The sequence below is a fragment of the Talpa europaea genome (genome assembly GCF_964194135.1).
Source record: "Talpa europaea genome assembly, chromosome: 10".
Classification (NCBI taxonomy): Eukaryota; Metazoa; Chordata; class Mammalia; order Eulipotyphla; family Talpidae; genus Talpa; species Talpa europaea.
This window is the reverse complement of record NC_140077.1, coordinates 38,124,075-38,139,715: the sequence shown is the minus strand read 5'-3', so window position 1 is coordinate 38,139,715 and position 15,641 is coordinate 38,124,075. Positions and strand designations below refer to the sequence as shown.

Below are 15,641 nucleotides of genomic sequence, written 5' to 3'. Positions count from 1 at the left end.
GTTAGCTGGGCTTTCATTATGTATAGGAAAGAAGAGTCAGCAAATATCCACTCCTGCAGAGCCCGGGGAAAAGGCAGACAGATGCACACAGCTGTCACCTGGATGTGCAGACAAAATATTCTAGCACTGGGGGAGGGGTCCAGGGATCTGGGGAAAACAGTGCCACTTAAGCAGATGAACAATGCTGCTGCCCTAGAAAATGTATTTAGGTAGGAAATTCTGCTGACTCCATATCTCACCACAAAGACTTCCAGCGACTTCCCCTAACATCAGTCATTCACTAAGTTGTTGGCAATTCAAAATTGTAAGCAATGTAGGGACTGAAGCCTTCATGCCACCCTAGAGGATGGATTGATATTAGGCTGATCCTTCTGTCTTCTCCCATCAGTGATACAATCCTAAGCCAGTCTCAGATCTCCTTGCAAACAGAAACTCCAACAGCACCACCCATTCCTAGGAAGGAAGAAAGGGGTTAAGGGCTTTCATGAAGCACTAGTCTTTCCAACAATACTCTGGGCTGTCCCATTTTGTGTAGGGAGTGGACCTCAGAAAGATTGAATGAGCAGTCCAAGATCTTACAAAAAAAAAATCATGTCATAAATCGGTCTTATATAACTGTTCCCTCAGCCCACTCATCTGCCACATAACTCCCCTCACTCTTCACCAGTGAGAGAAATAGGGAGGGTCCAGGCTGTGCTGGCAAGTCTGGATAACATATTGGTCCATGGGTATATTTGGAAGGGAAACACCTTCCAAGATCTTTGGAAGATCAAGTCTAGTGCATAACTTGATTCTGAAAGGGACATCAGCTACTTTTCCTTCAGTGATTCTTTCCTTACCATTCTATTGTGGGAAAGAAAAAATATCCAATCACTGAAAGAAATAGCCTTCTCTCCATCTTATTAAGATGAGAAATCAACAGAAACTCCTTAAAAAATAATACTGATTCTGTCACAGTCTAGAAAAAGGAGCAAATGAGTAAGACCATTGTTCTAAAAAGTAATGCCATAACAATGGAGACAAAGAATAAAAACAGATCCTGTCAGCAGATTGACAGCAAAGAACTTTTGCATACTAGGGTCAATATTGCACAGAGACAGATATGTATTGCTCCTCAGCGGACAAAGATACCCTACATCCTTACATGGTTGGGGGAAAATGAGGCAGCAATATCTCTCACTCAGATATGTCAATTAACTCCATCTCCTTCCCATCCTACTTCCCATCTCCCTGTGTGCTCAAAGCACAGCATGGATGCAGGGCACCTCTATATCTTTGAACTTGAAACCCTAATCAGCAGGACTGCATCACACTTGTTACTGTGAAATACATGTGGCAGTCAATGATGAAAGCCACAAAAATCATACCCAGTTGAAAGGTTTTATTACATACCATTTTTTAAGATGGCAGATGGATGCCTAAATTGATCTCAGCACCATTTTACTGGTGTCCCAAAGTTTCTCTAAATCAGCCAAATGAATATGAAGTTGAAACAGCACCTCACATTGTTCTACCAGGAGATGCTGATGCCATGGCTTCAGTGCAGCTTGGCATACTGTGTCCTTTGTAGCCTCTGATGAAAAGGTGGATTACTTCAAATTCAGCCCAAAGAGAATGATTATTGAAGATACTAAAAGGACATGATGATGATGATAACATTGCTGCAGAGACAATATTGCCCCTGTGCCAGTGGTGAAGGACAGACATTGGATATGACTTCTAAAGTGGTATCTGGGTTTCTGTTTCTGGATAAGATGGAAGAAGCACATGGCAATCTGTAACCTGCACTAAATGCTGATAGGAAACCTGGACAGAATGCATGCAGCTATTGGAAGACTGAATAGTAGCAGGGAGATTAGGGGAAATGACCAGAACTGGAGTATCACCAAAGCAGCAGTGGGTTCAACACTGTTTTCCCACTGTTGTCCCCTGACCTGACCTCAAGACAGTCTAAAGTTGGAAGTAACAACTGTTATGTGGACATAGAAGGCTCCAAGATGGTTCTGGCTCAAAGAGTAGTAAAAGGAATCTTAACACTTAGGGAAAATGGAGGAAATCATATTTTTTCTTTTTGCTTTTTGCTTTCAACCATTTTATTCCACCCTTAACAAAAAGACATCCAAAGGGGGCAGCAGGAGCAGTGGCGATGAGAGCAGTAGGAGATTAAAGAAGGAAGGAGAACCCTCTTCTCTGGCTCGAGGAGCGCAGGTCCCAAGAGAGTGAAGGAGAAAAAGCCCTGTTATTTTTTGTCTCTTTGTACTCCCACAATGGGCCCCAGTTGGGCACACAGTCACAGCACACGAACAGCAAAAGCAGGGTAAGTGAAGTCCCAGCTTTCTTGTCAGAGGATCAGAAAGGAGAGAGGATCCCTTAGATAAGGAAAGTTCCTTGGAGATCATGGAGAAAGATGACTTTGCAGCCCTTAGAATTGTTTATGGACTCCTGGGCTTGCCCAGAGCTGTGCATAGATGGAACTGACCCTACATAGCAAACACAGGCTTTCAGAACTAAACCACAATATACACAACTGCCTGGTCTGAAGCTTATGTAGGACAGATCCAGATAGCACTGCCTATGCTTTGAAAACTCACAGCCCAGAATCACAACCCAAAAAAGCCTGGTTATAACTGAAATGAATCAGGTCCATTACATGCCAAAATAAAATTATCAGCATTCTTCACAGATTTAAACAAGACCCAGAATTTCATAGTAAAATAATTAAAATGTCCAGGATACAATAAAAAAATTACTTGGCATATGAATAACCAGGAAAATCTCAACTTACACCCAATGCCCAGATGACATAGTTTGTGTCCGGTACTTTTGCCATAAACATTTGTACAATTTTTTGACTGGAAGGCAATTTTGCCAGACAGAGAAATTCCAAAGGACATAGTGAAACATGAAAAATTATTAATAATATTAAAAATACAAAATATTCAATATGAATATATTGCAAAAATACAAAATAATACATTTAAAAATGTGTGCAAATTCCTATCCGACTGCACAAAAATACTGATTTTCTTCTGCAGATTGTACCTAAGCTCTCCTCTTTCATGTCTCTCACTCATTCACAGTATTATATATATTTTTTGTGTTTACTAATGATCAAACTTTTGACAAGAATTAAATCAGAAAGTTTAAAGCCAGACTGCTACTATTGTACTAGAGAATGTCAGCTTACCAGTTTGCAAGGAGTCAGTTTCTTATTTCATTGAAGAAAAAGAATGAAACAAAACTTTCAACCAGTTATTTATTTTCTATTTTATGGTAAAACTATCTTACAATCAATCAGTTATGTGGTGGAAATATTTGCAGCAAAAAATGTCTACAGTAAAACTATCTAGAACCAATAAAAATATTGAAATTATCTAAGAAGGGTCTTAAAGCAGCTCCTATAAATCTTTTGCAATAACTAATGGGAAACATTTTTTATAAAGAATTGAAAGAGAGAAAACTTAGTTAAAAAAACAACATAAAAACAAAAACCATATGCAACCATTGCAAAGTACAATAATTAGCACACTGTATGGGCTTAATAGTAACATAAAGATAGAAGATATAGAACATAAATTAAATCAATGTAAATTTTGCAATTTGATCAAGGGAGAAAATTATTTTTAAAATCAATAGAAACTTGGGGTTCTAAGGTACATTACAAAGGGTGCAACATATGTGTCATAAAAGTCCCCAAAGAAAATCAGAAAATGTACGGTACAGAAAAAATAAAGAAGTAATGAATAAAACTTCCCAAATTCCACCAAAACAAACCTAGAGTCAAGGATCTCAGAGATCCCCAACAGGGTGAGTCCAAAGAAATAATACTCAAACACTTTGTTATTAGATGACAGAAAACTAAAATTAAAGGGAAAATTCTGAAAATGAAACGAAATAACACATTATTTAGAGGCTAACAACCATTGAAATGACTGTGGATTTCTAATTAGAAACAATGGGGTGTGTAGAAGGAAGTAGAGCAACGTTTATAAAGTACTGAAAGAAGATAATTGTCAACGCCGCATTATATACCCATAAACCTGTCTTTAAAGAATGAAGGTGAAATAAAGAGACACGCCCAGATGAAGGAAAATAGTATTTATTTCCAGCAGACTACTCTAAAGGAAGGTGTACAGGCAGAACAGAAATAATACCAAAAGAAAAGTTGGAATATCTGGAATGAGGAGAGAAAACAGAAATGATAAAAGTCAGGATGAGTATAAAAGACGAGCTATACTTCTTTTGAGTTATTTTAAATATGAATGATGATTGAAGCAAAAATGACACCAAAGTCTGATGGGATTTTCAATGCATGTAGAAATAATATATAATATAACCACAACATAAAACCAGAAGGCTAAAGGGACCTACAGGTTGATAAAGTGTCTCTATCACACTTGAAGAGATAAATCACTCAGTCTAAGTAAATTTGAAAAGCTAAGGATGTATATTACAATCCCAACAGCAACCAATTAAAAACCAATATAAAGAAATATCATGAAAAACACAATAAAGTGTGATCCTAAAAATGTTGAAAATAGGGCCTTGCTGGTGGTGCAGGGTTTAAAATCACAGCACTATCAAGCTATTGCCACTGCAGCAGGGAGTTCCATCTCCAGCCAGGGAGCTAACCCACATGGTGCAGCAGACCTCTCCTGTCTTACCTGCTGCTCCCCTCAGCAGTGTATTTCAGTAGATCTGCCTGTTCTGCTCCCCACTCTGTCTCTGGAGAATCCTCTCACCACCAGCCCCCACCTCTGGCCTAACCCCAGTTCTTGTATGCATATATAAATAAAAATAAATCTTTTTTTTTAAATGTTGAAAATAATCTCCCCCAAATTAAAGATAAGAGAACCAGAACAGAGACAATGAAGAGGGGGAAAAAAGTACTAAACCCAAATGCTAGCATATCAATAATTACATTGTAGATAAAAAGTCAATACACCTTCTAATAAATATTCACAGAATTTTCTGTTAAATGACCCAATTAACAGCTGTCTACAAGAAAATCACTTAAAATTTAAAGATATAGTTCAGTCAAAACAAAAAAGATAAGAAAAATATTTGTTTCTATGAAAACACTAACCAAAAAGAAAGCTTGAGTGGATCTACAAAATTCAGATCTGGAGCAAGGAAAATCACCAAGGATAAACAGGTACAATAAATAATGATAAGAAGTCAATTCACCAAGAAAACACAACAATTCAAATATACATGTAGTTAACAGAGTTTCAAAATGTAGCTTGATGGAACTAAAAAGACAATGCTATAATTAGACCTCAGCAACTTTCCTCATTGCAATAGGTAAAACTAGCAACACAAAATCACGAAAGACTAAAACCACAAAGGAAGAGCTGAACAACACCATCAGCCAATTTACCTTTAACTCATATTTATAGAACTCTCTACCCAACAGGAGCATAATAGACATTCTTCTTAAGCGTACATGGAATATTCAACAAAATAGATCACATAAAGCACACTTTAACAAATTTGAAAGAATTGAAATCATACAAAATAGGTTGTCTAACCATAATAGAATCAGACCACACAGCAACAACAGAATGCTAAGAGAAATATCTCCAAATACTTGGACATTAGGCAACATGTATCTAAGTAATGTATGGGTCAAAGACATTTCAAGTGAAATTAAAAAGTATTTTTAAGTGAATTAAAGTGAAAATACAACATAAAATACATGGAATGCAGCTAAAACAGTGTTTAGAAAAAAATACAAAGTATTAAATGATTACATTTTTAAAGTCTCAAATCAATAACCTAAGCTTCATCTTTAATAAGCTAAGAGTAAAATAAACTCAAAAAAAGTAGAAATAAAACAGGAAAATAAAGAAAATAATAGAGCTAAAAGCTGATTCTTTGAAGAGATCACAAAGTTCACATCTAGTAAGAACGACAAAAAAGAAAAGACACAATTTACAATATTAGGAATGAGAGAGAGGTCATCATCATAGACCATACAGACATTAGAGAGACAATAATGGGAAACTATGAACAACCCTACATACATAAATTAAAGAACTCAGATAAATTAATCCTCAAAAACTTCAAAGTGCCACAGTTCACCCATGATTAGACAAATGACCTGAATTGTCCTCTAAGTATTAAAGAAATTTAAAAACCTTTGGAAAAATAAATTAAGGGCCAGATGCTTTCTTTAGTCAATTCTACTAAACAGCTAAAGAAAAACAAACAAACACCAGTTCTACACATCAGTTGGAAAAGACTTCCCCACTCATTTTATGAAACAAACATTACCCTCATACTAAAACCAGACAAAGGTTCATTTAGTATCAGGGTTTACTGATAGTATAAGAAATCTATTTTAAAAATCTACTCATAAATATGAATACACAAAAATCTTCATAAAATATCAGAAAATCAGATATCTATCTATCTATCTATCTATCTATCTATCTATCTATCTATCTATCTATCTCATACTAGGACCAAATGGGGCTTAGCTTGGATTGCACAGTGATTGGCTCCATCGTCTCATTATGTAATGTACCATATTAACAGCAGAAAGAAGAGAAAGAATAAATTTGGAGGAATCACATTACTTAAATCCTATTTTAAGTCACAAAGGACTAGTGCCAGATCGTGAAACCTAATGGATTTTGAGGTTACATGGGGCATGTGGCTCTCTCCTTCCTTCTATTTTTCTCCCCTTTGGAATAGAAGGAGTCTCTTATCCTGTGTCTACATCACCATTGTATTTTAGCCATCCTAGTAGGTGTGTAGTAGCTCCTTGCTTTGCACCCCCCCCCCCCAGATATGTAGAACAATCATATCAGAGTTCAGGTTCCTCATCATTGTTCTGGGCATACATTCAGACTTGGTATCACTTTAGGGTAATGCGAATCAATAGATTTTATAAAGGAATCTGGGGTTTTATTCCTAATGATTTATAGAGTATTTTATGAGTTTTGCTGGAGAAATCACTAGTTGCAAGTGGCACCTATAAACCTTAAGTTAGAAAATTGGAAAATGAGGTGGCCAGGAGGACTCTGTCCATGAAGTCCCAGGCAAACTCAGAAATGCATGCAATTAATTAAAGGGCAATATCTAATAGAGTCTGTTGTGATGTTTGACCAGAGGCTTGATTAAGAGGGCCTGTATTTCGTGTTGATGACAATACCTGCAAGCAGATGAGGCCAGGGTGAGTGGCAGCTTCTCTGGGTTTTCACATATTGCCCTGGCCATTGCCATTTCTGTGGCTCTATTCTAACTGAGCAAGAGGCTCTGTTTGTATGTTATGTAATCTTTCCGTGCTGCCTTCCTTTGTTCAATACATGCCAAGAGTCAAATAAAAGAATCCATATGTGATTACAGCTATAAAACCAAAAGGAAAATATTAGACAAAAATATAACATTTGGGGGTTTCTAAGTTTGTTTTACCTTTAATGCTAGGCAGACAGTTTACACAAATCATTTTGCTGCAAAGTAAAGAATAATGAGTTAAATGTGTTCCCTGTCACTATCAATCATGTACGTCTGCCTTTGATTGACCAAACATATAAGACACATGAAATGACTTTCTAATCATGTTAGAGGGAGGGATAAAGGGAGGGAGAAGGGGAGAAATGGGAAAGGGAGTTTTAACTTCTTTTATTTTATTCAGAAATTCCATTGACATTTTCTGGCAATCTTCTAACCTGCTGTATGGGCTTCTCTTTGCTAATAATGTTTGCCTTGAGAATTTGTAAAGGTCTGAGAACTCTTTAATTCAATGTTCTAGAAATTACCAGGGCCAGAGGGGAATGGAATCCCTGTTAATAGTTCATGGATTGATTCTCTCTTCATCTGAAATCACTTTCAGAGACTTTCCCACTTTCAGGTGGGCATCAGCCATTTTGGGCAAGAGTGAGAGGCACTGGGGGAGGCAGTCTGAGCTGATGGTGTAATGAGAGTCAAGTAGGAAGAAAATGGGATGCACAGTGACATTGACCCAAATGGGATACTGAGGTTTAACAAATTCATTTCAAATCATGGGTGTTTATTTTGATTTGTGAAGTTAAACACTGACTGGATTTCCTGGCAGTTGAAATGGTTTATAACCAAATCTAACCAGCCTCCATGCATCCTCGCCAAGGATTAGAAAGTTTTACATTTCAAGTTTCTACATGGAGTCAAAGCTCTTTAATTTGGTAAGGGAAACACCTACAGTAGCAAAGAAAGAAGTTTCCAGCATCAAAATCACCCCAAAATGTAAGTTCCTACTGGTTCTGGCCCCACCCAGCTGTAGGAATAAATAGTCCCAGCTGGGCTGAGGCCAATTTATTCATTAATTTATTCAACATGCATTTATTGAGTACCTGTTATGAGCCAGGTGCTGTTCTAGGTAATGGGATTCAGCTAGTTGTCCCAGGTTTCTCAGTGCTTACACTGGATCAGGAAAAAGAGGCAATGAACTATAAACGTCTACAGACTATAAATAAAGTCATATAAGGATATGTATTATGGGGCATGCAGAGGAGGGTAAGGCAAATTTTAAAAATGCTATTCTGATCTTTTTTCTTTATATAGAAACTTTATTCACCCCATGAAGCTGAGGAAAATATCTACATTCTTCCTTAAGAATATGGGGGAGTAGGGCATCAACTCACTGTAGGGAGTGGCAGAAGCCCCAGAGAAATTTTGAACTTAGTTTCTTCTTCTTCTTTTTTTTAAAGATTTATTTATTTATTTATGCAAGCACTGGGTACAGTCAGAAGCGCGGGAGGGTGAGAGAATTCACCAGAGCCAGAGTGGGGAGCAGAGCAGGCAGAAGGACCGAAGTACACTGCTGAGGGGAGCAGCGGGTGGCAGGAGAGGTCTGCGCACCATGTGGGACCCTCCTCTGGTGGCCGGGGAGCAGCTGGGGATCGAACTGGTGCTGCAGAGGCTGCAGGCAGCTTCCAGCCCAGCGCTCAACCACTGCGCCACCGGGTAGGCCCGAACTTAGTTTCTTCTTAATTTCTCTGCATTACTGAGAAAACTGTTGAGTTATAAAGCATCTTTTATTAGAGATATACCATATTCATAGATTGGAAAACTCAACACTGTGAAAATGTCAGTTGGCCCCAAGACAGCCCCCAAAATAGACCACATATATACTATAATCCAACATAAAAAATGGGGCTCATGGGGTTACTGATAATGTACTATTTCTTGATATGGATCCTGATTACAAGAGTGTTGAATTTGTGAATAATTAAGAAGCTGTATATTTATTAGATACACATTTTTATGTCTGTATATTATACTTTAAATAAAAATATTTTAATCCCTTTAAGATCCCTCTAAAGATGCAATTCTAATATTTTAGAAAAAGATCTCACTGAGAAATTTAACACTGAGCAAAGTACATGGAGGATTTAATGGAGGGGAGTCATGTAGCTACCTCGGGGGAAAACACGCTATCCAAAGAGAACAGCAAGTACAAAACCCTTAGACTAGCCAAAGGGAGCATGGATAATGTAAAAAGCAGGCCTTCTTGCAATATGAGATCAATGAAATCATAGGAACATGAAGATGAAGACCTCTAGGCTTTTATAAGGATTTCATTCTGGTGAGTTAAGATGCCATGGAGACAGGAGACAGGATCTTATCCATGCCTGAGAAGTATTTTCTGGATGCTCTACTGAAGATAGACCAGACAAGGGGGTAAGGGCCAAGCAAGGAGCCCAGTTAGAGGGCTAATCTAGGAAAGAGATGATGATGGTATGAATCTGATAGTAAGAGAAAAGGTGAGAAGTGCTCAGATGCTGAGCATATTTTACAAGTGGAGCCAAGAGAATTTTCTGCTGGATTGTGGTACATGAGAAAAGACAGGAGTCAAAGGTGATACCAAAGGTTTTAGTCTGAGTGATGGGAAGGATGGCATTGACAGTAATACAATGGGAAAAAAAGATTTATGGACAAAGAACTGAAATGTAACCCTAGATATGTCAAGTCTCAGATGAGATGATGCATTGAAACAGATATTGGGAGGTAGTTGAATAGATGAATGATATTAGTGCAGGGGCAAAGTTCTGGGTAGAGACATAAATTTAGGGGTCATCTGTTTATGTAAAAGTTATAAGAATAAATGAGATTACCATGGAAGTGTGTAAAATTGTACTGGGAGCTGCTCTCCACTGGTGAGGGGGTACCTGCAGAAGTCCACCATTGTGGTACCACCTATGATTAGGGTGACATCCTTCACGGGTATGGAATAAGCAACAGTGTGCATCTCACTACCTCATACCAGGCAGGTTTATTTTGTTGAACAAACCCTCCACTCTGGCTCCATCAGCTTCCCTTCCTGGAAGAAGAGAGCCACCTTGATCCCAGTGTTATCAATTAATGTCCTGACTCCATTTCAGAGAAACTATTACAGGCCTCCCAAACCACTTGGCATGGAATTCTGCTTCTAGTATGCCTCCTTCCTCTAGAAAACATCCTGGTCTGCAGAACTTACACCTATGAGTCAAAAACAACTGCTTGTTGTCCCCCAAGAGCACCTGCCTATACCAATTAGCTCAACAGAGCAGTATGCAAGGGCACCTCCTTCCCGGGAGCCCAGTTCATTTCCCTGACTGGCCACATTCCAGCCTAGGATAACCGCTTACCCATCTTGATGCCAGCAACCTCTGTCCTTGCAGAGCTGGCCAGAGGGAAAGACTACCAAGACCCAAAGGATAGGGTCCCTATATCCTCACACAGATTAACTTTTCTTAATCCACAGTGTCTGTCACTGTAAAGTAGGGATAATAACAATGTCAAATTTGGGTAGACTCACAATGAGAATTAAATGAAAGGATAAGTATAAAGAATTTATTTGTTATTTAGTTAAGATCCAATGTATTTTAGTTATTAGTAAAGATTCTGGATTCACATTTCTAGATCCCAAACTATGTTTCTATACACAATATATACAAACACATATTTACACACAAACATAACCCCAATCACAGATATTAAAAAAAAAAATCTATTCCCTTGGCTACAATTAGTGCTAGGACCATGCATTACTGAAAGTTTATCTCAATATGGCAACAGCAATAAGAAATGGTTTTCATGTTCAGTAAAGTCCAACTCAGCCAAGACACAATCTGAATAATGTAAACTTGATTCCCCTAGTATTTTCTCATTCAGAAATAGAAAATGTTACGGAAAAGACCATGCTGTGATCAATATAAAGTAGCAGTTTACCCAAAAATTCCAAATTTTGTAAAACAGGAAAAAAAAATTACAAGTATCATCACATATTTTTTCAATTTTCATAACCAAGAAATAGTTATGGTGTCCATTACCATGTCCTAGGCTGTGTGATTGTGTGTGAGTATATGTGTGTGTATAAAATGATAGATTAGCAGAGCTAAAATAGTTGGTAATCCTGAGGATGATTTAAACGTGGTAAATTTGAAGACTCAGTATAGACTGAAAACAATTTTAAAAGTTAATCACCATCTAAATATACAGACCCCCCACACACATAATTTATCATGTCCAAGGACAGCTAATACTAGGAAAAATAATAGCACAATTCATAAAAATGGCAGCTCAAGCTCCAACTTGAAACCAGATATACTGAAGAAAAAGTATTAAGTATTACAAGGTAACAATCTCACAAAAGAAAGAAAGAAAGGAAATCAATGGATCTTAAATTATATTGAAGTGAGGCGCGCTAAGTAGAGAATGGATAAGTGTGGTGCCTTGTTCAGGGATGAGGTGATGGCAGATAGGCTAAATAAGTTCATTGTCTTGGTCTTTATGGAAGACATTAGGAAGATTCTCACTTGAACCTGACAGGCGGGTGGCAGAGATCAGATAGTAGTAAATGAACAGGATGTTCCAGGCCTGGTTGATAATGTAGACATTGATAAATCAAAGGAGCCAGGACATTCACCCGCACTTCATAAAGGAACTCAAGGGTGGAAACTGGACGTGGCTGAACAAAATGCTTAACCTGACATTATTAACAAGGTGCTGGGCGAGAGGACTTCCCGCGGTGCCAACCTGAACCTCTTGCACAAAGATATTGGCTACAAAGTTAGTATGGATTTATTAAACAAAACTGCAGAGAGCATGCCTTGAAGGTTAAGTGGAGCAAATTAAGGACAAACAGTCAGGAAAAAGTCCTTTAGCAGGAGTTAGCAATCTTAAAGAATTCACTATCCCAAAAGATGTGAGCTATAAATACAGATTCCAAAAAAAAGTTTAGGTCAATCCAAAGATAACACATCCTAAATGGAAGCTAAATTTTTAGGGATAATTACTTTGGGCCCTATGGTGAGGATCTTTGAAAATGACATAGCTGAGGAGATAAAAATGTGCTCCCCCATATTTCCTGGTAACTGTGGGCTGGGCCTCTTTTGTAACTTTTATCTGACAAAAGTCTCTCTTTTGTTGAGTCTTGTCACCCTCACTTTCCATCTTGGCTTTTGGTGTCATACATACTAAAATCCCAATGGATAGTGACTGTGTATTTGCCCCTGGAATGTCATCTCTGTTACAGTCACATTCCTCTTTTAACATTTTACAGCAGGGGCAGAGGACTATGTATTACGCAGACCCAAGAAACAGATACCAGATCTGCCCAAGGCAAGGGATAGGGTGAGTTCACACTCCACCTTCAGCTTCCAGCAACACTGAGTGTTCTCAAGGGTCAAATGCTACCAGAGTCTCATCCATCTCCCTCCATGTTACCAGACCTGTCTCTCCCTGTGGAAATGCTGTTGTATTCTCCACTGTGTGGGACCTGGGAGACACTGGGGAAGGAAGCAATTTCTATTAATAATAATCTACTTATAAATTCCCTTTCCATCTATAGATTTTGTGACCCCTGGAATGGGCGATAATACATAAAACATGCCTATGAGAGCATATCATGGTTTTATTAAGACTTGAAAGAGACAAGGATCTAGGCTATAGATGGTAAGTGCACGAAGACACCACTACAAAATGGGAAGCATGTGCAGAAGGTTGTCCCTACTCTAAGTGAAAAGAAAAAAAAAAAAACATACATGAAGGGAAATCTTGTTATTTCCAGGTCATGTGCCTCAGCAAATTCCAACACAAAGACTACCTCAATGTCAAAGGCCAAATCCAGACAACTACCTTCAAGCACAGAGAAGTTGCCCTTGACAAAAAAAAAAAAAAAAAAAAAAAAAAAAAAAGAAAGATGGTAACATAACCCTAGGAGGGAAATATGTTTTCAGTTACACCAGGGCCCTGCCCAGTTCTTCCTAAATAGGAACTTGGCAGTGGGACTAGTTGGGCTGGAGAGGATGTCCTTGGCTGCAGAGGTGAGGCCCTTCCGGGTCTTAAGGAAAGTTGGACAGAAGTTCTCCCTGCTGGTAATAACACTGAAGAACTAGTGTCACATCCATTTTATTAATTGTCTTGACAGGCAGCTCAAGTTACCATGCAGGCACCACAAAATCAAAACATACGCATGTCAAGTGCCCCATCTGTGGTGGGGCCCTGCCAAGGCCCATGTTACATCAACACGAGGAAGCAGAGCCCAGCTCCTCAGCCCATGTGCTTAGTCCTGTGGGCAATCCCCTGCTGGAAGAAACCACCGGAGCTTAGCTGCATGAGCCAGCGGAGCTCTCTCAGTGACAGTCCTTCATCCTGAGTCTGGGCTCCTTGCGTTGACACTTAAAGCCCCAGAAGACACAAGGCTACATTTGGTTTTCTGGCTTGTCTCTAAGTTCAGCCACACGGACCTCCCTGTCGCCTCCATTTTGCCTGCATTCAGTTTCATCCAGGCAAGGGAATAGCAGGCTGGATTAAAGAAGATATTTCAAGGAATGCAATGTCCCTATTTGTGAGCTGGATCCGGGCCAGGATTTCTGCCACGCTGAGGTCTTTGGGCATGAAGCGAATAGAAGGATTTTTTTAAATCAGGTTATCCACTGCTACAGTGACTGATGGGACTCCAAAACAATTTGTTCTTTTATGTAGGCTAATGCTAACTACCCATTGTTAAGCAATGTAAACTACGTGGGTGCAGAGGGAAGGACCTAGAAAATATCCTGCTGTAAGTGACACAACTCGTGGATGCCCAGAGAAGCAGCATCACGGAGTTGGTCTCTGACCTGCATCCCCATCCTTTCCAATGTTCCCTCTCACTGCACCCATTTCTCGAACACCACCCATTATTACAGCCAGTGATGGATCCGGCAGTAGTGGCAGCAAAAGGCAGGAGATTTCACATCTTCCATTTCAGAGCCCCCTTTGCAGGGCTTGTTGGTGACTCACTAATTCCCTACCTCAACCACTACTACTGCAGGAAGGGGAATGTAAATAAATGAGTGACAGGGAGAGGAATGTAAGTTTCCCAGTGCCAAGTCAGAAAAGTAAACTACACAGGTCTTACTGCAATGGTTTGTCACCTTCTAGGCTAAACATAGTCCATGAACAAGGACTGGTGTTACCAACATAATAAGAGAAATAAGAGAGCTTCAAAAGCTCTCTTGGTGGGGGCCAGGGCCCCAATCCAATGTCCTGGAAATACACTGCTCATCTAGTCTGTGAGGACAGAGGGGTCTTTCTTTGCCTGAGTTGGTCCAGTACATAGGCCACCTCGAACCCTTTGAAGGAGCTTCCCAGTCCGCTCTGTGGGGTGAATGGGCTGATGAGGACACAAACATAACTAGAATGCCTGACCCACAGTGTGACGGGCACAGCTGCCAAGGCCTCGGTTCGTCGTTTGGCTCTCCATTCAAATAACCATGGCATGTCAGCCCTCCTGGCCTCCTTGATTGTGCAGAAATAAATAAATGAATTATGTTGTTGGGGTTTGGGCTTCAACACAAACACATGGTCTGCATTTATCCGCACAGTGAGAGGTCCACCAGCACTTGATGTAAAAGAGCAAAATGATAATTCTTTTCTTTAGGCGCTCTGGTGCCATATGGAATGTATATAAATCATATTTTTGTTTTAACAGCGGAGGCTTTGTTGATAGATAAACATGTGGTTTATCTAAAAAAAGAGAGGATTGTGCTTTGAACAATCATTTAATGGCCGTGGATGTGCCAAATAAAAATAAAAACATAATTTTGAAAGAAGTTGGCCTTGTGCCCAAAACTGTAATAAGGAATTTCTCCTTAACCAAAGTGGTTAAAGCCCGTCGATCTGTTTTGAGTTTAAGTTGTGCTCTCTACTCAACCCCACGACAAATTGAATCTGGGGCTAATGTGCTCTAATAGGACAAGACGTTACCTTTATGAATGACCTCATGGAGAAGAGGTTGGCGAGCATGGTGGAGAGACCTTGGGCCAGGCAGCTCTGGGCTATGAAGCCCAGCTTCAGCTCTGCGAGGCAGATTGCATCATCACCCTCTTTCCAATTCCAGCTTGGAATGTTTAGCAGATGGGCCTGTGGAAACAAAAACAGGTATGAGACCTTACTTTGTTAAATGTTCAATTGTTTAAAATCTCTTCTGGGAAATGCAGCATTGCCCAAGCGCTCAGGGTCATCCTGCCTCGTCCTTTATTTCCCTTGACTGGGTCTGATGTTTCGTGTTTTATTCAACTCTTATTCACTGAGATTCAGTCTCTCTGGAACATTGCTTCTGCAGCTTCCCACCCAAGTCGTCCCCCTCGAGTTTGTCATTTCATTGAATAGAGTCCAGACAGAATGTCCTC

At 39.4% G+C, this 15,641-nt stretch overlaps 1 protein-coding gene across 6 annotated transcripts in view; it reads right to left on the bottom strand.

Moving 5' to 3' along the window:
- KCNMA1 (potassium calcium-activated channel subfamily M alpha 1) overlaps positions 1-15,641 on the bottom strand; it is a gene marked incomplete at both ends in the record, with an annotated part of 673,962 nt that overhangs the window by 156,716 nt on the left and 501,605 nt on the right. For 5 of the 6 annotated variants that reach the window (XM_084245122.1, XM_084245124.1, XM_084245123.1 and 2 more), the window contains one exon: positions 15,217-15,372. The exons of the other annotated variant lie outside the window; for it this stretch is intronic. In XM_084245122.1, coding sequence (XP_084101248.1) covers positions 15,217-15,372 — 156 coding nt within the window. The remainder of the gene's footprint in view (positions 1-15,216; positions 15,373-15,641) is intronic. 6 annotated transcript variants of the gene reach the window in all.